Below are 20,730 nucleotides of genomic sequence, written 5' to 3'. Positions count from 1 at the left end.
ACAGAGCTCAAGTTCTTTTGGATGCCCTGCTGCATGAACTTTTGTACAGGAGCAAAGAAGTGATAAAGCTGCATTGGATTTTATCCAAAATAAACCTGGGATTTTCTGAACGAATCAGTTAGCATGCAAAATTACTGTATCTGATGAAAATGGAGTTAACATGCTCCCCTATTAACAGAGCTCTGGTTTATCCTCATATTTTTCTGTCTTGTGATACCAGAAGGCTGAACCAGCATTTCTCAATTTTACAAAATGGATCTGACACTGTATTCTTGTATGTTGCAACTTTCTGGTAGGGTTTCTCCCCACAAATAAAAGGGCACTTTTAATCTGAACACAGATGATGTCATCAGCATTTCCCATAAGGGCTTTGTCTTTAGGATGCCTGAGATTTCTCTGGCTGACTTGCATGAAACATTGTACACTTGGCAAAATTGTTGGAGGAGCACCAGGTTCAGTGGAGCAGTACTGTTATTCCTGTTTGATCATTATTGGCACTGCAGCTCTGAGGTGTGCCAGGAACCCACCAGCTGAAGTCAGAGACATATGGTTACAGTCAAGGGAAAATAAAACCTGTTCTTTTCAGTGAAATTCCTTGAGATGTCATAATCGGAGTAGTTTCTACCTTCTGCTTCCACTGCCTGATTCTTTGCCCACCCTGCAGTACCAGCTCATACTTAGGAGAGGCTGCAAAGAGGCCACAGCCCCTCTGTGCTGTTAGTCCCCTGAAGAGGGTGTAAGAAGGCACAAATGGCCTCAGTATGAACTTTTTACTCAAGGATTTCCAACTGAGAGCCACATGAATGTGCACATGTGTATAGTTGAATCAGCAACAAAACTGCAGCTGGGAAAACTGTCCTGTTTCTAAACACTCATTAGCAACTCTTAATGCCCAAATAGAATCACTTCTAGTGCAAGCAGAAGTTGACACCCAATATGTGAGGCACACACTGAGATTTTGAAAGAGTAAGGATTTGCATGTGAATTACCTTTTTTAAAACAAAGCCAAGAGAAAATGTTTTTCACTGTTTGATTGTTGTGTTTTAGAAGAATGGCCCTGAGGGTGGAGTGCTTTTTTTACTGTTGTTTTTCACTTCACTCTATTCTCAGGAGATATTTGGCAGGATCTTTAGAGGATATGAATTGTGATGTCACCAAAACAATGGGTCTGGACCGCAGTTCTCCTTCAACAAACTCTCCGTGATCCTTCGTTGTGTGGATGCATTCCTTCAGACAAGTTTGCTTAGCTTGGCCTGCTTTGAATTCTTGGGTTATTTGGTTGGAGTAGAGGTGTGTTGCCAGGGCTTGGAGGGAAGCGCTGGTGTCCTGAGCCAGGGATTGTCCTTCTGGGGAGGAACTTGGCTAAAGACTCATGTGTACAAAGCCCTGCAAAAACCTGTAGCCAGCTCTGCATTTCAGTTAAATGTGTATCATTTTTCAACACACTTAAGATTGATTGCAGACAGCAGCACTAAAAATAAGGCTATTTGTAATCCTTTGTATGAAATTTGATGCATATGATGTTTGTCAGCCAGAGGGCCCCAGACAGGGTCCCTATTCCCAAAGAAGAGCTTAGATACAAATGCATGGATTTCATGCAGGGAGTTATTTACTAGACTGGTTTAATCTGAAGTATTATAAATTGCACTTAGCTTTCAGTCACTGGCATGAATTCTGGACACACTGAGAAATTCAAGAGAAATACTACCTTGACACAGTAATGACAGTATTTTTCTCATTATTTTTGGTAAGACTAGAAGAATGACCCGGGTCATAGAATACAGAGCACTGTTATAAACTAACACTTAAATGTAATTCTGCTTGTAAGTATAATGATTTTCTTACTAAAACATGTTTGGTTTACTTGATCCCATAATTCTGTTTGTTGTTTACTGTAATAATACTATAATACTGCAATGTTTGTTGACAGGAACTATGTCCTTTCACAGGTTTTCCTTATCTATGCTTAAAATGGTCTGTTTCTCCCACTTCCTCCTAATTTAGCAGGACTTTGATCCACCTGGTCGTCTTTCTAATCTTTATTTACACATTTTTCATTTTGATGTAATCTTTCCTAAGCAGGGAAAGTCAGAATTCTGTGCAATACTACAGAGCTTTGCACTGTAGAATTGATAACTGCCTGAAGAGTACCTACCTCAAAATGACTGATGCATCCTAAAATCTTGCTTAACGCTTTCATTTTTGCTTTGAATTTTGATCACTGGTTGGCAATATAGGTTGTTCCCTGCAAAAAAACCTTGAATTACTGGAGGCAATTACCTTCTCTATGTGCTTTTAGCTGCTTTTGCGTTCCCCACATGTGAATATCTGCCAGCTGAGCTGATACAAACTCTATCTGATGTGTGTCAGATTGATCATGAAGAGTTTTAAATATTTCAACTTATTTTAATAACGGCAACAAGTTAGGTGGTGGCTATGTAGATAAATGGAAGGCTCCTACCTCAGGAGCACCTGAGAATGATTGCTTTGTAACTGCTGTAACCATAGGAGACAGATACTTGTCCTTACCAAACTCTGCAGAAAGTAATTTGTGAAGATGTAGTCTTGTCTATAATGTGGCTGCCTGTTGAAATGTGTTCATTTCAGAAGTGCTTGGGCCAAAACTAAAGATGAGACAATCATACGTGCTTCCTGTTCTGCCACCAGCTTGATATGTAATTTGGGCAAGTCATTTCATCCTTCTGTACTTTATCTTCTCCATAAAATGCAAGTACATGAGATTTGCCTTCCTCTGTGCAACAAACAGATGGAAGGATCTTACTTATTTTTCATTAAGTAATCACTCTCAGGATCATTTAGGTTAAAAGGGACTTCTTTAAATCCTTCAGAGTTTAGGCACTCTCACAGTAAAGGGATGTTGTCTTGTGTTCAGATGGACCTTCGTATGGTATAACTTGTGTCTAGTGTCTCTTGTCAGTGAACACTATGGAGAGGAGTCTGGCTCCCACTTCATCCCTTCCTCTCACGTATTTATAAAAAACCATCAGATCCTCATCTAAGCTTTCTGTTCTCTGGACTGAACAGTCCCAGCTCTTCTTGCCTCTCCTCATATGAAATACACTCCAGTGCATAAATTGTCTTGGAGGCCCTGCACTGGACTCAGTACATCAAGTCCATGTCTTTCTTGAACTGGGGAGCCCAGGACTGGACACAGACCTTTAGATGTGGTTTCATCAGTGCTCTGCAGAGGGGAAGGATCACATCTCTCCGTGTGCTGCCAATGTTCTGTCTAATGAAGTCTAGGATGGGTGGGCCTCTGTTGCTGGGAAAGTGCATTGCTGTCTTACAGTTAGCTTGGAGTCCATCAGGACACCAAGGTCCTTCTTTGCAGAGCTGTTTTACAGCTGGCAGGGCCTCAGTGTGCACTGCTGCATAAGCCTTATTCCCCAGAAGCAGGAGTTTGCATTTCCCTTTGGAGAGCTTCCTGAGGTTCTTGTTGGTCCATTTCTCCAGCCTGTTGAGGTTCCTCTGGATGGCAGCATGACCCTCTGGTACATCAGCCACTCCTGCCAGACTTGAGCTGGTGGAGGGCGCGCTGCTTCCCCATGGCTACCTCACTGTCTGCTTACCTAAAGTGTCCATTGTCAGCTTGTGTGTAATGATGTTATAGGAGATGGTGCCGAAAGCCTCGTGTCGTGGGAAACAACATCAGCTCCCTCATCTCCTAAACCAGCCACCTCCTTGTCAAAGGCTGTGAGATAATTAACTAATCATATGCTTAATCATCATGCTTAATGCATAATATACTCTTCATAAATCCAGGCTGACTTCTGCCAGCCACGTTCTTGTCCTTCATGTGTTTGGACATTGTTTCCAGAAGGATTTACTCCACCACCTTCCCAGAGAATGAGAATAGTGTGCAATGGAGAAAAAGCCAATGGCCTCCTGATCTGTATCAAAAATAGTTTGACCAACAGGGCCAAAGCAGTGATTTTTCCCACTGGAGAAGGCCACACCTTAAGTTCTGTGTCCACTTCTGGGCCCATCACTACAAGAAAGACATTGAGGGGTTGGAGCATGACCAGAGAAGGGAATGCAGCTGGGGAAGGTTCTAGAGTATCAGGAGCAGCTGAGGGAGCTGCAAAGGCTCAGCCAGAAGAAAAGGACACTCAAGGGGAACCTTCTCACTTTCTACAGCTCCCTGACCGGAGGGCGCAGCCAGGTGGGGTTTGGGCTCTGCTCCCAAGGAGCAAGGGACAGGACAAGGCTGAATGTCTTCAAGTTGTTCCAGGGGTTGTGCAGGTTGGACATCAGGAGGAATTTCTTCGTTGAAAAGTTGCTCAGACATTGGCAAGGATGGCCCACTGTGGTGGTGGAGGTGGAGTCCTCATCCCTGGAGGTGTCCAAGGAGTGACTGGATATGGCACTCAGTACTCTGGTCTGGGTGACATGGGGAGGATCGGCCACAGGCTGGACTTTATCTCAGAGGTCTTTTCCAACCTGAGTGATTCCATGATTCTATAAGAGGTTGACCAGCTTGTAGTTTCCCAGATCTTCTCTGTTGTCCTTCTTGAAGTCAGGGTGACACTTATTCTCTTTCATCCTTCAGGAACTCCTCTCATTCACCATGCATTCCAAGATTATGTATGTAGCCTGTCAGTATCATCATCCAACTCCCTCAGCACTCATGGGTGAAACTTGTCAGGGCCATCAGTCAAAAAACTTAGGAAATCATTAGAAACCTGAGCCTTTGGATAACCTGATAGGGTTTTTACATAGTTTGCATATTTGTTACACAAGGAGCTGTTCAGTGCTCAGACTACAAGATAATTAATAGAAAAATGTGACTCATGTTTTATTCCAAGTTCTGATACACCTGCTGTGCAGTGAACTTTTGCACTTGGAATATGAAGCAAACCTCTAGTGCTTTTCAGTTCATTAACTTTATTCAGTTTTATTAAGTTAGAAGCTTGCAAAAATATACTCTACACAAATAATTGTCTTCAGAGTAGTTTTCACCTTAATTTCAGTGTTGGTATAAGTTGTTAACAGGATTAATTTTTTTTTGTATGTTAAGTGATCAAAATACCGTGTACCTTTTTGTTCCTCTCTACTCTTGCATTTACAGACATACTTCTGAATACAAAATTGAAAACAGATTAACTGGATAATAATCTCAGGAAAAAATAGTTCTGCAAAAATTCTTGTAATGAAATTCATCTGTTTTTCATATCAGGTATTTGATTTTTTTCCTGTATTCTTCAGGATTTTAAAAGGTTGTTTATTGCTACTGCTGCTTTTGATAATAAAGGAGTGCAATCCCAAAGATCCTTTTATTTGGCAGGAATATTTGAACTGGTTTCTGCCAGTGTATCAGTCCCTAGGCTGTGTCTTTGTCTTTTGGAAGGTTAGGAGAAAATGCCGTTTGCTTCACCAAGAAGGAAAACCTCCAGCACTGGGCTTTATTGCAAGGTCCTGACAGGTGCTTTGTTTGTCCATTGCTGCTTTTTGTATGGGTGCCCTGTTCTGTCTGTGAGTCATGGAGGGAAAATCTGATTTGCTTGTGTTTGATTGGGCTTTTTTAACTGGCAGATGCAATACCATTTATTAAGGTTGTATTAAATATATTGTGTTTTTCTCTTTTTCCTCATTTCTGCAGATCTGTCAGTGGAAGAATGCTGTGACAAGGGTGTTGAATGGGCAAATAAAAACAGACTATGTGCTTCTCTGCCGTTAATATCCGAGTCTAGAGAATGCAGGTACATAGTTACATATTATCTATTAACACACAGTTTATACTCTGATGTGAAACCATAGGAATGGCAGGTATTAAAGCCAACTTACAAGATGAAGCACCCAACTCTTATATCCCAGCTTTTCAATTCCATGTGTAGCCTTGGGGAGTACCTTCTGAGTGCCTTCTTTTCATCCATAAGTTCTTTTAATTTTTGCTGTCAGTCTAGTGTAGGTTCACCCAGCCCTAACCCATGTGGCACATACTGTCTCTTACTCAGAGATTTTCCCACTGTGCTCTGCTCGCAGGGCTTGGGCTCTCCCTGCAGTCAGGACATCTCAGTGTGGCTGCGCTGTCACCAAGCTGGTTGTGAATCTGGGCACATTTCTGGGCAAACTTTTATAAAGAAACCCAGCAGACCCTGCACATGACTAATCAATGATTTGACTAAGTACATGTGTGTGTATGTACATGAGGCGACCTTCTGTGCTGCTACACAGGTAATTGTCCTGTGGTCCTTGGTTGACTCAAACTTTCAGCTCCCTCAAGAGCGATTCGAGGAGATTCCTAGTTAGTCCAGCTTAGGAAAGGAACCTACAAGAAAGATGGAGAGAGACTATTCACAAGGACTTCATGCTGACAGAGAGTAGGTTTGGATTATAAGCCACACCATTTTGACTAAAATTTTGGTCTGAACTCAAAAGTGCAGCTTGTAATCAGGTGTGGCATATATATGGACAAAGAATGAAAAGTTGCTGTTTTAGTTTGGAGGACAGGTGTCTGCTGAGAAAGGCAGGAGCATCTCTTTGAAATGGAGAATGTAAACCTCCTCCCTCCAAATTATTATAATTTTGAAATCAAACGGCTCTCAGGCAAAGATATGGGAATTAGGAATAACAGTTCTTTTCTAGGGAAATTAAAATAGAAATACAGTACTACAAAGAAACAAACTCCAAACCCTGACAAAGTCAGAGTACAGCCTGACACCCCGTCAGGCAGGGTGTTGGTAGCAGTCCCATTAAATGGTGGCTGCATCCTCCTGCAGTGACAGATGTGATTCAGTTGGAGCAGTGCTCCTGTACAAGGTGCAGTTTCCCTCCGGAGCTCCAGTGGTGATGTGGAGAAATCCAGTTTTCCTCCGGAGTCCAGTGGAGAAAGGGGCTCCCTTAGTGTCCCAAAACCTCTGTTTTTATCTTGGTAAGAAATGTTGGACTCTTCCCCCTGGCTGGAGCAACTTCCAATGGGATGCAGTAATTTTATCAGTCCCACAGTGGGACTCAATGGCCATTAGCAGAAAATGACCGGCTGGAGGAAGGATGGGTTGTGAAAAGATAAAGAACAATGCCCTGCCTGGTTTCAATGGATGGCCCATTAGCAGAATATCTGCCATGGAGATAAGGATCACTGCCCTCACCCTCAACAGATGGTGATAGAATAGATACCTTTTATCACACTCTGTATTGTAACCCAAGGCAGTTGCCGACACCCGGACGTGCGGCTTATAATCAGGTGCGGCTTATAATCGTGAAATTACTGTAGATGTTATGAAGAAATTTTTCCCTGTGAGGCTGATGAGGCACTGGCACAGGTTGCCCAGAGAAGTTGTGGCTGCTCCTGGATCCCTGGAAGTGTCCAAGGCCAGGCTGGATGGGGCTTGGAGCAACTTTGGAAGGTGTCCCTGCTCATGGAAGGATGGGTAGATGAGATGAGCTTTAAGGTCTCCTCCAACCCACACCACTCTGTGTTTCTATGAAATGTATTTGACTGTAGAAAATAGAACCCTTCAGTTAGTATACAGATTTCTTAATCCTATGAAGAATTGATAGGATATTTCTGTTTGGTAATCTACTAAGTGAAATAATGAAGGCAGATGTTTAATTAAGATTTTGATTCTACTGTATCTCTTATGTTATTGTGGCATTTGTACTTTTTATGTCAACGATAGTTTGAATTATTTGTGCTGCTACATGCACTTGTTACATTTAATTAATGGAGCTAACAATTGGCAGTTTGAGAGGCAGCTTCATAGAGAAATTTGCATTTTAAACACGTTACTTTGCTCCCCTCTAATCAAATGGATTGCAAAGCGATTTAACCTTGGTAATTGTAGAAGTGGTGGGTTGATCTTTATTACAGAAAAAATATGTCTTCCAGGGAAGTTTATCCATGTTTTCTGACTTTTGCATTTATACTGGCATCAAAAGCAGTCTCTTGCACAGAAGACTTGACAGATAGGAAATAAATGCCAATTTAGGAAATACTTGAAGAGTCATAAGAATTACAGACAAAACAGGCAAGAAAAACAGGAAATCAGATTTATTGTGTATCTTGATGATTTAATCATTATTTGATTTAATGCGAGTTGAAATTCTGCTGTAAATAATTTATTCTTCAAAAGATTTTAATTTTAGAGACTCATTAGGACTTTATAGGAACTGGAAAAAAGAGCTCACTAATGATTCATCCAGCTTTTACGCATAACTGAGGTCTAGTTAAGAAAATTATTCTAGTAAAATAAAAGGCATGTATTCTGTGAGAGGTATGAGCACTTCTTGACAAAACCCTTGGTTGAACTACTCAGTTCAGTTTATTCATGACTGCAGGCTCATCCTGAATCTTGGTTTCACTCTAAAAATGACTAAGTAAAATTGGCACCTTGGAGCACTTTTTTAACCATCAATATTATTTTATTCCAGTTATGATTGCAAACTGGCACATCTGTGAGAGGTACAAAAAAAAATCACTTTAGGATGCCGTTTCAGACACAAAGGTCAGGGCCAAATTCAACTCCTAACTGCTGTTGTAACTGGAGCCAGAAGGAGCAATGAGGGAGCATGATTCTTTTTGCAGACACGTAAGGGTAATGACGCTGATATTCTACATTTATTCCTGCTGCACAAAGATGGGAACAGACCTGAATTCATTGCCCTTGCTGAGGTCTAGGCAAATGAGACTAGAGGATTGAAAAATAGAATGCCTTATTGGTCACAGATTTTCAAAATAACTTGGCTCCTACTTAGACTCCTGCATGAAGTGGGAGTTACTGGGGGCCACATGTCAGCATTCCTGTGGTTGTTTAAACCCCAGCTGGGATCCCCTGACCATCTAGTGCAGTGCAGTGTTGTCCATCTGACTTGAGTGGTCTAGAAAAGTGGAGGGGTAGAAAGCCACATCCCTTGATGCCAGGGGGAGTTGTTCACCCTGTTTATTTCAGCTTCATTTTGCAAGATTAGCAGATGAATATAAGGGGAAAACATTCTGAAGTGAACAGGTTTGATAAAGTTCCTGAAGTAAAGGGGATTTTTTGCAGTTACAGTGCAAAGACTGTGCAACACAGAAGAGAACGGATGTGAGTGCTTTCCCCAGTACATTTTACAAGAATTTCCATGCTGGTTTTGAATTATATGTTTAGAATAGTAATAACTTACTGGTGTCTGAGATTCAGCCCCTTCTTCAAAGGAAGCCCATCGCTAGAGTCTGTTGTTTGTGTGAAGAACCAACTGCCTTATTGAGTTAAAATTGCATCCCTTTAGCTGTTTCCCAACCCTTTAAAATACATCTATAGTAATCATAGAATCCTGGAATGGGTTGGATTGGAAAGGACCTTACAGATCATGCAGTTTTCCACCCTCCTGCCATGGGCAGGGACATCTTCCACTCTCCCATTTTTCTCCAAGCTCCATCCAGCCTGGCCTTGGACACTTCCAGGTATGGGGCAGCCACAGCAGCTCTGGGCAGCCTCTGACACTATCTCAACACCCTCAGAGGGAAAATTTCTTCCATAGTAAAGAAAGAATAGGTTTCCAACCCTGTCATTCTCATATCTGCCATGCATCACAGAAAAAAGGTGACAGTTCTGGGTTCCAGCATATTTGTAGTATTCTTCTCCTGAAGTCCCTTGTGGTTCCTGAGGGATTTGCCATCAGTCTCAGTGTCACTTACTGAGTGTGATGTGGTTCAAACTACAGGCATACTTACTTTTTTGTCCTTCATAAGGTGATCCAGACCCTGTGTGAAGTTAACAAGTTCCAAAAGTCCCTCTGGCTTCTCTTAATTCCATTGTGTTTAAGCTGAAACAAGGCTCTGGGCCCAATGTCTGCAATCTCTCCTGTGGTTTCTTGCCCCACACATGATTTTATCTCATTGCATTATCTCTCTGGACAATGTCAGTGTTTATCTCTGTGTCTTTGTGGCTCAGTAAATACAAGTGTAGAATTTTAATGAGTAATATCTCTGACTGTCATCACAGTGGGTCTTTTCCCATTCATTCATTATCTTGTGGTGTGGTTAAACTCTCAACAGCTGGAAAGACCTGCCATTTAATTTTGGAACTCAACCTGTCCAATAAGTCTTCCTTTCTAAGTGGAGAGTTTCCCCTGCACAGAGCTCTTAGCAAGTGAACTTAATTCCCATGCCAGAAACACTCTATCTCCATATGGTATTTGCATGCCTTTAACAATGTGTAGCCTTTTTGGAATTACATCAAGAATAACATTATTCATTAGTGTTGCAAGAATGCAGACTGAAGAATCTAAGGCTGGAAGACCTAGCTTGTTTTTGCAAAATCATTCTTTTTAATTTTGATGTTTTGTCCAAGACCTTCCACTGTACACATGAATAGCACTAGCATAGCTTGAAGGAAGTAGAATGAGAGAGACTAAGGGTATTAAAAAGTAGATCGACAAGAATTGTTTTCAGCAAAAAGATAAATTTTAATGCTTTTATGAAAAGAAATAAAAAATAGGTGATTATGAAATCTGTGCATCGTCTAGACAGGAGAATAACAAATGTGAAAATATTGTGGATGTAAGTGGGTGTGTAGATTTTCATTCAGAAATTAATTCAATTAGTTCATTCAATTAATGAAAATCAGCCACATTGGTTAAATTTTAACCGAAAGGAAAAGTGAGAATATAAAACAGGATTTCTTAACTTGATTTATAATCAAATTATCTAGTAGAGAAATAACATTTAGATCAACATCTGAAACAATGAATAAGGATTTTTTAAATGTCTTGGTGATTTTTGTTCACTTGTGAGCCATGAATAAAACTCATCCTTTAGAAGTGCATTATTTTACCTGAAATATCCTGAATGAATATCAGTTATGAGGCCTCATAGTCTTAAAGATTCAATATTTAGTGTTGCACAATATCTGCCACATTGTGAATACTTGTTTATTTTCAGAAAAATTCTATTGCTTTCTTTTAATTGAAAGTCAGAATAAGGCAGATAAAGAAAAAGCAGCTTTTGGCTTTTTAAAGTATTACTTCTAATTGAAAAAGGAACAAACAGGCTTATAGAAAGGTACTACTTTACTTTCTCTGTTTTTAGAGACCAATACTGTAATGGTCCACAGACTGTTAATGGTACACCTGGAAGGTTTTACACCAAGAGACAAATCTAAATGTCCTGTTAGCCAGGGAATACAGCTTTCACCTTGCTGGGGAGTGGAAAGTGAGCATGCATTAGCCGAGGCTACAAGCCTTGTGACTTAGGAAAGACAAGGAGAGACACTGCTCATCTCAGACTCCCTGGAGCCTGCCAAGCTGGTTGTGGTGAGTGCAGAGGGAAAAAGAAGACCAAGACTGGTATTTCTAGCACTTTTCTCTGCCATCTTCCAAGGACTTCTGCCTCTCTTAGTGCCACTCTACTGCTTAGAATTCTCAAGCAATATTTGCTACCACTGCAACTTGGCTGTAGGATTTGGGCAATGAAGTGTGATTTTATTGTTGTTCTCAGAATGAACAAATGGTATTTTAATCTAGTATCCAATTGATGTTTAATTCCTTATTACAGTTGGGGTGGACCACATGACTTATGAATACAGCTGTGGGAAACATTTTAAGAAACTTTCTTCTTTTGGTTGAATTTGCTTGTTTTTCAGAGATTTCAAAGAGTTGGCTTGTGTTTGAAATAACAAGGAAACACCAGGAATCAAACAGATCTACTGAAAGACTGCTGTTGTTTGTTTATTTGTTTGCTTGTCTGTGGCTAACATATCTAGCTCCTCAAGAGAATCTGAAGGGGTAAAAAGGCTGGAAAGTCTCAGCTCCCACACTCTTGGGCTTGGAGCTGAGTTTTTAGAGGCTTCCAAAGCCCTGAAAGTCAGACCACCCCAGAGCTGGGCAGGGAATGGAAATTCTGCTTCAGAGGGAATTTCAGCAACAAAAAAACTACATATTCTTCCAAACTGGAACTGAATCAGATATCTAAAACTTCAAATATCCTGCCAAATAAAGTTACTGTCCTGGGCTTAACTTCTTGCTATGATTTTAGAGTCTATTTTTGAATAATTTGTTAATGAATTTATCCTGGATTTTGTTCCTATGCATTGAAATATCATGGCTGTTTATATCCAAGTGAGAACTGCACAGTCAGACCATTACTAATCACAGAACTGCAGAATTCTAGAGTGGTTTGGGTTGGAATTGACCCATGTAAAATCTTGTAAACAGTAATTGGAATCTTCAGGAATGTATCTTGACAACCTGGCCTCACCCACATGCGTAAAGATGCATAATCTGAGCCCAGTAGCCACATGTCACCTGCTTTTAGTTGCCTGACTTTAGAGCTGAGGGAGTCCTTCATACTGCCTGGCAGCTGAAAGGTCATCCTATTGTCCTGGAGAGCAAGAAAGCTCCTCCAGAGGGGATGCATGCTAAACCACTTATCTCAGGTGATGGTGGGAGAAGCCTGTAGTTCAGTAGTTCCACTAACCTACTCCCTGATCTTATAAAAATTTTCAACAGTGGAATAAATAGAGGATTTTTAGGAGTACAGGAGACTTTTTCTCAGTTTCCCAGTGTCTGTAACTGAAGGTAGTGGTGGAAGAGCTTTACCCACAAAACTACCCAGCAAAGCAGAGTTACACATAAAAGTAGAGTGGAGAAAAGTCTTCACTGGGATTTGTATTTGTGTGACAGTAGCAACTGGACTGGAGGAGTTTAAAACCTCCTCATGCGGATTTTTCCCCAGTTTTCTCATTAATGTTGAGATAAAATAGAATGATTTAATAAGCAGTGTAACTGGACTAAGTTTCCTGCACAATTATATCCTGTCTTCTCTCCACATCTCCCTGCCCTGTAATACTTTTCCCTTCCTTTTCTTTCTTTTCCCCTTGCTTGCAATACACTCTTCTGTTTCTCACTGTGACCTCCCCTGGTATCTTCATTTCTCTTCATTATCTCCTGTGTCCCACAGAACAATGCTCTGATCTTCCTTCCACATGTCATACCTGTTGATTTGGGGCTGCAGGTGTGAGGGCAGAGTGGGATTGCAGGCTCTCACGAGATCCAGGGCCTTTTCCCTACCATCAGTCTCCTTAGCCACCAGCTGTCACAAAACATGCCAGAATGCAACCCTGAAAACTCTGAGCCCTGAGGCAGGTATGGCTGAAATTACAGATTTGTTAAAAAAGGTTGTTAGGACAGACTGTAAGGTAAATCAGCAATGAAACTCTGTTTAAATGTCACACAGACAATCTACCTCCTGCCAGATTTTATGTTGTAACAGTGTTCCCAAAGCGATCCCTTTCCATATAACTAGTATGAGTGCTAATTGTCAAATCTTGCATCATCTGTTCTTGACCCACATGTGACACTGTTCTCCCCTTCCTTCCTTGCTGTTGGCAGCATGACCCAGGCGCAGTGCTGCCGCAGCCAGCTGGAGAAGCAGTCCTGTTCCGATGGGGTTGAATTTGCCAACGTGCGTGAGGAGTGTGACTCGCACATCGACAAAAATTCCACCTGTGAAGCCGAATACTTCAAGGTGAGACATCAGAGGTACTCTTTTTGTCTCTAACAAGTGGAACTGAGGTTATTTAGGGTTGACCCTGGAGGTCATTAGACTTGGTTTGCTGCACATGAACAGTTTTTTTCCTGCCTGCACCTCATGTCTCTGTTAAGGTTTTTTTTCTTTGTCCTTCTCTTTGAGAAATGGAGCCCTGTTCAGCAAAGCTGACTGTCACATTGCATTTTAGCTGAGGCAGAGGGGAGAATGTAATATGGTAGAAAATCTTTAATGGGTAATTTGCCAGAAAACTACTTTTGCATGAAAAGAGACCATCAGTGCTGTAGTGACAGATGGGTGAGAAACTCAGACGCATTTCAGACTTCAGATTTCACCAAAGCACCACGGCCTAAGATCAGACTCACTGGTTTTCAGTATTGGTGGTCCAAAAGGGTAGGACTGAAGTTAATCCTCTCAGGGTACTTAAAATTCTAGCTTGTGTAAGTGTTCTAAGTTAATATGACTTTGATTTACAGCTGGATGGGGAGATCTGTCATGACAGAATTCGATATCAGAATAAAAATGCCTGTTGTTGGCATCTAAAATTAATCTGTGCCCTGCCCTCCACCTTTATTACTGTCTTTGTCTCTCACTGCCAGGAATGGAGCATAGTCACACTTTTCTTCAGGTATTTTTGGAAGAAAGTTCCACCAGTAAGATCATGACCTTGACCATGAACCACTTGTGAACAGCTTTGATCCTGTTATGGATTTCTTTCCATGGTGATGAGAACAGATGAGAGTGATTTTAGTTCTTCCCCCTGCTTTGAGACACCAAGCAGTTCATTCGGTTAGAATTTAAAAATCCACTGTGCGGAGTATGGGAGACAGTGCCTGACTGACAAGTTTCATGTTCTAGAAAATGCTGGCTTGATCTGCTCCTGTCAGTGCGATGTCACTGAGTCCAGGGCTGGGAAGTAATCCAGGTTCTCACTGGGAGGAGAAGAGAGATGACACATGGTGATGAGGCTGACATGGTAGGGTTCTCCTGAATCTGTGCGCACATGCCGTATTACCTTGTCCCATGGTGGGCTGTGCCTCCCAGAGGGGCCATGCATCACTTGTTGATGATGTCCAGGGAATGCCCTGGTCTTGGCACAGGAATTCCTGTGGGCAGCCTTTACTGCTGGGAAGCACATCCTCCTTAATCTGAATGTGGTACAAAATTATATTTCACCCTCTGTGTCAATACTTTGGAGGGCTCTGAGCAGATGAACAACGACTGATGGTGAGGACTCTGCAGATCCTAATGCTTGTTACCAAAGACAGGATTTTAACAGCAGTGCTGTTTTAACCACATGCCATGGGGCAACTCTGAACCAGAATGCAGCTGTTCAAGGGAACCACTTACCACCAAGTGCCTGATGTTTCCCTATGTAGGCTTGTCAGCATGAGGAAGAAGACTTAATGCTGTTTTTGTAAATGACCAAACATCTTTAAAGATGGCAGATTTTGACAGTGATCAGTTTTATTATTACACAAATTGGACTGGGCCTTGATCTCTGGCCCTGAGAGGAAATGGCTCAGCACAGCTGTCACACAGCTGCTGTCCTTTCCCTGCAACACACATTGCAGGAGGGCTGTGTTTGCCTCAGAACACACTTTAGCCTTGTCAGATGGAGTGTTAGTTGCCTTTCAAGCTTGCCAATATTACAGGTGATTGTGGAGTAATGCCGTGAGCCCACTTTCTGTCCCTGTTTAATCTAGTATAAACGTAGTCTGAGTTCATTCATCTTTGTGAGTCACATTCTGTCCTTCCACTCCCTAACAGGAACATCCTACACATAACAACTTCACTGAGGTAGGAGTATCTTTGAAGGTAATCTCTTATCCATGGTGGATATAGATGACTTATGATCTAATATCAGTGAACAATTCATCATTTTTTCCGTTGAATAAATTTTAAATTTGATCACCTTGAGACATAGAGAATCTGGAAGTTGTGCCTTGCTGTGGTAAACAAACTTGAATCTCATTTTGCTTAAGTTGGTCCATTTTTTTAGCTTAGGTCATGCCTTTTGGTTCTTCTTTGTCTCCTTCAAGGAAGTAGAAAGAATGATTAGTAGGATTAATTGCAACCCTTTGCAGTAAATGAGGCAGCTAATCCTTCTTTTGAATCCAAAACTTGGGATTGGAAAGAAGATAAAAAGACCATATTTTGAAAACTTAGCTTTTATACATAAAGGCAATAGGCATAGGAAATGATGGGCAGAATTTTCTCCTCTGGTTGTTTGGAAGCATTGTTTTTCTAGCCTTGGGAAAAAAAAAAGCAAAATGAATGATTGATCTTTAAAATCTTCATCAGAAGAAAGCAATCGATTTCCAGATGTGATGCTGGTACATGAGATGTAGAAATTATTTTTTGGAAGTCTGCACCACAACAGCCCTCCAGAAAGAAGTGCAGCTTCTAGAAATTTAACCACTTTTAAGGTGCTTGGACATTTCCCCCAAAATTTGTTGTAGGTACTTTTCAAGGGTTGAGATACATCCTTATCTCAAAAGTTTTGTCATTAATAATTTGGTTGTGTGCAATAGGTGAGCACAAAAATTTTATTGCTTTGGAATGTTGAAAATATTTTAAATTTTTGTTTAGTTTTTTAATAGTTCTGGAAAATTCTTCTGAGTTATTAGTGAGTTTTTGGTTAGCATCTAATGGATTTCAGAGAGGGAGAGACCTCTTGTGGACAGATACCAAAAGCAATGTTACTACAGGATTCACACCAAAACTGGCCACCTAAATCCGAACATAAATAATAAGAAATATCGTAAAACTACTGTAAACTTTACATAATCAATGGACTTTATTCATCTAAGGCACTTCAGGTGCTTCCTAATCACACCAAAAATAAATCTTCAAATTTCTCACATGTAACTTTATTCCTCTCTGTGAGAAGACATGCAAGGGAACATGGGACTACAGGTAGGGCACAGCTGTCTACTGTCTGTCCACACATGAGGAGCAAGGCATGGCTTTGAAGCTGCATGGGATTTGGCTAATACCAGGGGAAAAAAGTTTGATATTATTATTGGGATGACTTAAGGAGCAGAGGCTTACAGGCTGTGAAAGGGTATAATAACAAGTGATAGGTTGTACCATCCATTAAATCAGTTATGGTTCTAGCAAATAAATAAGTGGTCATCACAACTTGCTTCCAGCCAGCTGGCAGCCCTTGGAAAATGGCTGCAAACACCTCAAGAATGGAACTAATATGAAGGTTAGAGTGCACTCCTGATTAAAGGATCAAAGGCTTTCAGAACAGGCCAATTGCCAGGAAAGTTGGTGTGAAAAAGGAAACATTGCAATCAAATTATCATGCTAGTGGTAGTTCCATGCTACTTTGTGTCTTGGAATTCCAGAGTACACCATGAACATGAGTTAAAGTCTCCTCATCACTGCTAGGATTGCTCCTTTTCTACAGTGGGAGAACTGAAAGTAAAGGTGATTTTCCAAGTTCACAGGTGAAATATGTGGAACCATGTCCAGGTCTACAGTCCTGAGTATGCTCCTCATCAGCTTCTCCATCTTCTTTCGTGAGTCAGTCATGAAATTTTGGCTTTTGAGATTGCCAGTGTAGAAGCTGTGAAGGTCACTAGGAAAACTCAGTTATGAAAAACACCAGTTGTTGTGGTTAGACTCTGGCAAAACACCAGGCACCCACGTAAGTTGCTCACTCACTCTCCCCTGCCACAGCTGAGCAGAGGAGACAAAAATTTAATGAATGTTTCATGAGTTAAGGACCTGGAGAAAACACTCCAAGGGAAAAACTGGCTTGGTTTAGAGGTACAAAGTGAGTTTATTACTAACAGAATCAGAGGAGGATAATGAGAAGTAAAATACAGTGATTTCACGAATACAAGCCGCACCAATTTGACCAAAATTTTGGTGGAAACCCGGAAGTGCGGCTAATATTCCGGGGCGGCTAATCTATTAACAAAATTCTAAAAGCTGCCAACACGGAAGTGAGAGCCCGCGGCAGCCCCAAGCCAAGCTGGAGCCCGGCCGGCCCCGGCTGAGGTGGGAAAGCCTGGCAGAGGCGGGGCCAGCAGTGTGGGGGGCGGGCGGCAGAGCCTGAGCCAGCAGGGCGGGGCAGGGGGGCGGCAGAGCCTGAGCCAGCAGGGCGGGGGAGCCCGGGAGAACTGGGGCTAGCAGTGCAGGGGAGCATGGCAGAAGCAGGAAGGCCGGCGGGTGGGGCTGCCTGGCAGCGGGGGAAGCCCAGCAGAATCGGGGCCAGCAGCGTGGGGGAGCCCGGCGGTGCGGGGGCCTGCAGTGCCAGCCAGGGCGAGGAAACGCGGCGGCGGTGCAGACGGGAGGGGGCGGCCGGCGAGCCTGGTGGCGGCGGCGGCAGCCCTGCCGGCGGGGCGAGCGAACGCGGCGCTCGCGAAAGCGCCGCTCGGCGAGCGAAAGCACCGCTCGCGAAAGCGCCGCCGCGCGCCGCCGCCGCTCGCGAAAGCGCCGCCGCTCGCGAAAGCGCCGCTCGCGGGGGCGGGGCGGGCGCGGCGCGGGGCGAGCGAAAGCGGCAGCGGGGCGAGCGAAAGCGGCAGCGGGGCGGGCGGCGAGCCCGGCGGCGGCAGCCCTGCCAGCCGGGCGAGCGAACGCGGCAGCGGGGCGGTGCTGACGGGAGAGGGGGGCCAGCGAGCCCGGCGGCGGCGGCGGCAGCACCACCCGGCCAGCCCCGCCGAGCCGTGGCGCTGAGCTGGGCCACCCGGCCCCGTCGGCAACCATGAGCGGGCCGAGCCTTCCTGGCCCCGCCCCGAGCCAGTAAAGCCCGCTATGCCGCGATCCTGTTACTAATTGGCCAATTTGTGAAAGCTGCGCACGGATTCTCGCGACGAACGAAAGTGCGGCTAATATTCGGGGTGCGGCTTATCTATTGACAAAGACAGCAACATTGTCGAGGCACCGGGGGTGCGGCTTATAATCCGTGCGGCTTGTATTCGTGAAACTACTGTAAGCCCTTAAAACACCTTTTCCCCCAGGCTCTCTCTCCTTCCCACTGACAGTGCAGGGAGACAGGGTGTGGGGGCTTTTATCAGTTTGTCACCCAAGATTTTCTTGCACTGCTCAGGGAGAGGAGTCCTTCCCCTGTGAGACTGTGGAGTCCCTTCCCACAGGAGACAGTTCTCTGTGAACCTCTCCAGCAGCAATCCTCCCAAAACTGCTGCAGGGTGGGTGTCTCTTCCCGTGGGGTGCAGTCCTCCAAGGACAGGCTGCTCCAGCCTGGAAGCAGAGCCCCTCTCTCTGCTGGGTCTCCCACTGGATCACAGCCTCCTCCAGGCATCCACCCACTCCAGTGTGAGCACCTCCTCCACAGGCTGTGGGTGGATCTCTGCATCCCCATGGGCTGTGGGTGGATCTCTGCATCCCCATGGATCCCCATGGGCTGTGGATGGATCTCTGCATCCCCATGGATCCCCATGGGCTGTGGGTGGATCTCTGCATCCCCATGGATCCCCATGGGCTGTGGGTGGATCTCTGCATCCCCATGGATCCCCATGGGCTGTGGATGGATCTCTGCATCCCCATGGATCCCCATGGGCTGTGGGTGGATCTCTACATCCCCATGGATCCCCATGGGCTGTGGGTGGATCTCTGCATCCCCATGGATCCCCATGGGCTGTGGGTGGATCTCTGCATCCCCATGGATCCCCACAGGCTGTGGGTGGATCTCTGCATCCCCCATGGATCCCCATGGGCTGTGGGTGGATCTCTGCATCCCCCATGGATCCCCATGGGCTGTGGGTGGATCTCTGCATCCCCATGGATCCCCATGGGCTGTGGGTGGATCTCTGCATCCCCATGGATCCCCATGGGCTGTGGGTGGATCTCTGCATCCCCATGGGCTCTGGGTGGATCTCTGCATCCCCATGGATCCCATGGGCTGTGGGTGGATCTCTGCATCCCCATGGATCCCCATGGGCTGTGGGTGGATCTCTGCATCCCCGTGGATCCCATGGGCTGTGGGTGGATCTCTGCATCCCCATGGATCCCATGGGCTGTGGGTGGATCTCTGCATCCCCCTGGATCCCCATGGGCTGTGCATGGATCTCTGCATCCCCATGGATCCCCGTGGGCTGTGGGTGGATCTCTGCATCCCCATGGGCTGTGGGTGGATCTCTGCATCCCCATGGATCCCCATGGGCTGTGGGTGGATCTCTGCATCCCCATGGATCCCCATGGGCTGTGGGTGGATCTCTGCATCCCCATGGGCTCTGGGTGGATCTCTGCATCCCCATGGATCCCATGGGCTGTGGGTGGATCTCTGCATCCCCATGGATCCCCATGGGCTGTGGGTGGATCTCTGCATCCCCGTGGATCCCATGGGCTGTGGGTGGATCTCTGCATCCCCATGGATCCCATGGGCTGTGGGTGGATCTCTGCATCCCCCTGGATCCCCATGGGCTGTGGGTGGATCTCTGCATCCCCATGGATCCCCGTGGGCTGTGGGTGGATCTCTGCATCCCCATGGGCTGTGGGTGGATCTCTGCATCCCCATGGATCCCCATGGGCTGTGGGTGGATCTCTGCATCCCCATGGATCCCCGTGGGCTGTGGGTGGATCTCTGCATCCCCATGGATCCCATGGGCTGTGGGTGGATCTCTGCATCCCCATGGATCCCCATGGGCTGTGGGTGGATTCTGCAGAGGAATCTTGGCTCTGGCCCCTGGAGCACCTCCTGCCCCTCCTCTGCACCGACCTTGGTGTCCCCATGTTGTTTCCCTCGCATGTTGTCACCTCCTCCTCTTCTCTATCTGGAGTTAAAACTGCCCCACTATCTTTGTTTTGATTTTCGTTTAAAATCTGTTATCACAGAGGCGTTACCATCATCTCTAACTGGCCCAGCCTTGGCCAGCAGCATGTCCATCTTCAGAGCCATCAGGGGTTGGCTCTGCCAGACACGGTGGAAGCTCCCAGCAGCTTCTCACAGAAGCCGCCCCTGTGGCCCTCCTGTTACCAAAAGCCAGGCCATGCAGAACCAACACACTAGTTAGGAAACCACTTGAAACTTTCTTTCTCTGCATCATTTTGGCTGAGGTATAAAAACATAAACTTTTCTCTTTATCAATATGTTAAATAAAGATGCATCATGCACAGGTAGAATAAATACAGGTTGGAACAAATGGTTCAGGGCACACAGTTATATTAATTGTAGATACAGTGTTTCACATATATTGCAAGATTTAGGAAGTTCTGTACTTAAAATTGCACATGAGCTGGAGATAGAGGTTTTTCAAGTGGTGACTCAA

At 44.4% G+C, this 20,730-nt stretch overlaps 1 protein-coding gene across 1 annotated transcript in view; it reads left to right on the top strand.

The window, feature by feature from the left end:
* LOC116995623 (fibulin-1-like) overlaps window positions 1-20,730 on the top strand; it is a 46,843-nt gene that overhangs the window by 9,774 nt on the left and 16,339 nt on the right. The window contains exons 2-3 of the mRNA XM_033058479.2: window positions 5,621-5,720; window positions 13,330-13,465. Coding sequence (XP_032914370.1) covers window positions 5,621-5,720; window positions 13,330-13,465 — 236 coding nt within the window. The remainder of the gene's footprint in view (window positions 1-5,620; window positions 5,721-13,329; window positions 13,466-20,730) is intronic.

This window comes from Catharus ustulatus, chromosome 4 (assembly GCF_009819885.2).
Source record: "Catharus ustulatus isolate bCatUst1 chromosome 4, bCatUst1.pri.v2, whole genome shotgun sequence".
NCBI classification, from domain to species: Eukaryota; Metazoa; Chordata; class Aves; order Passeriformes; family Turdidae; genus Catharus; species Catharus ustulatus.
The sequence above is the reverse complement of the archived record's forward strand: the minus strand, read 5'-3'. Positions and strand labels throughout refer to the sequence as shown.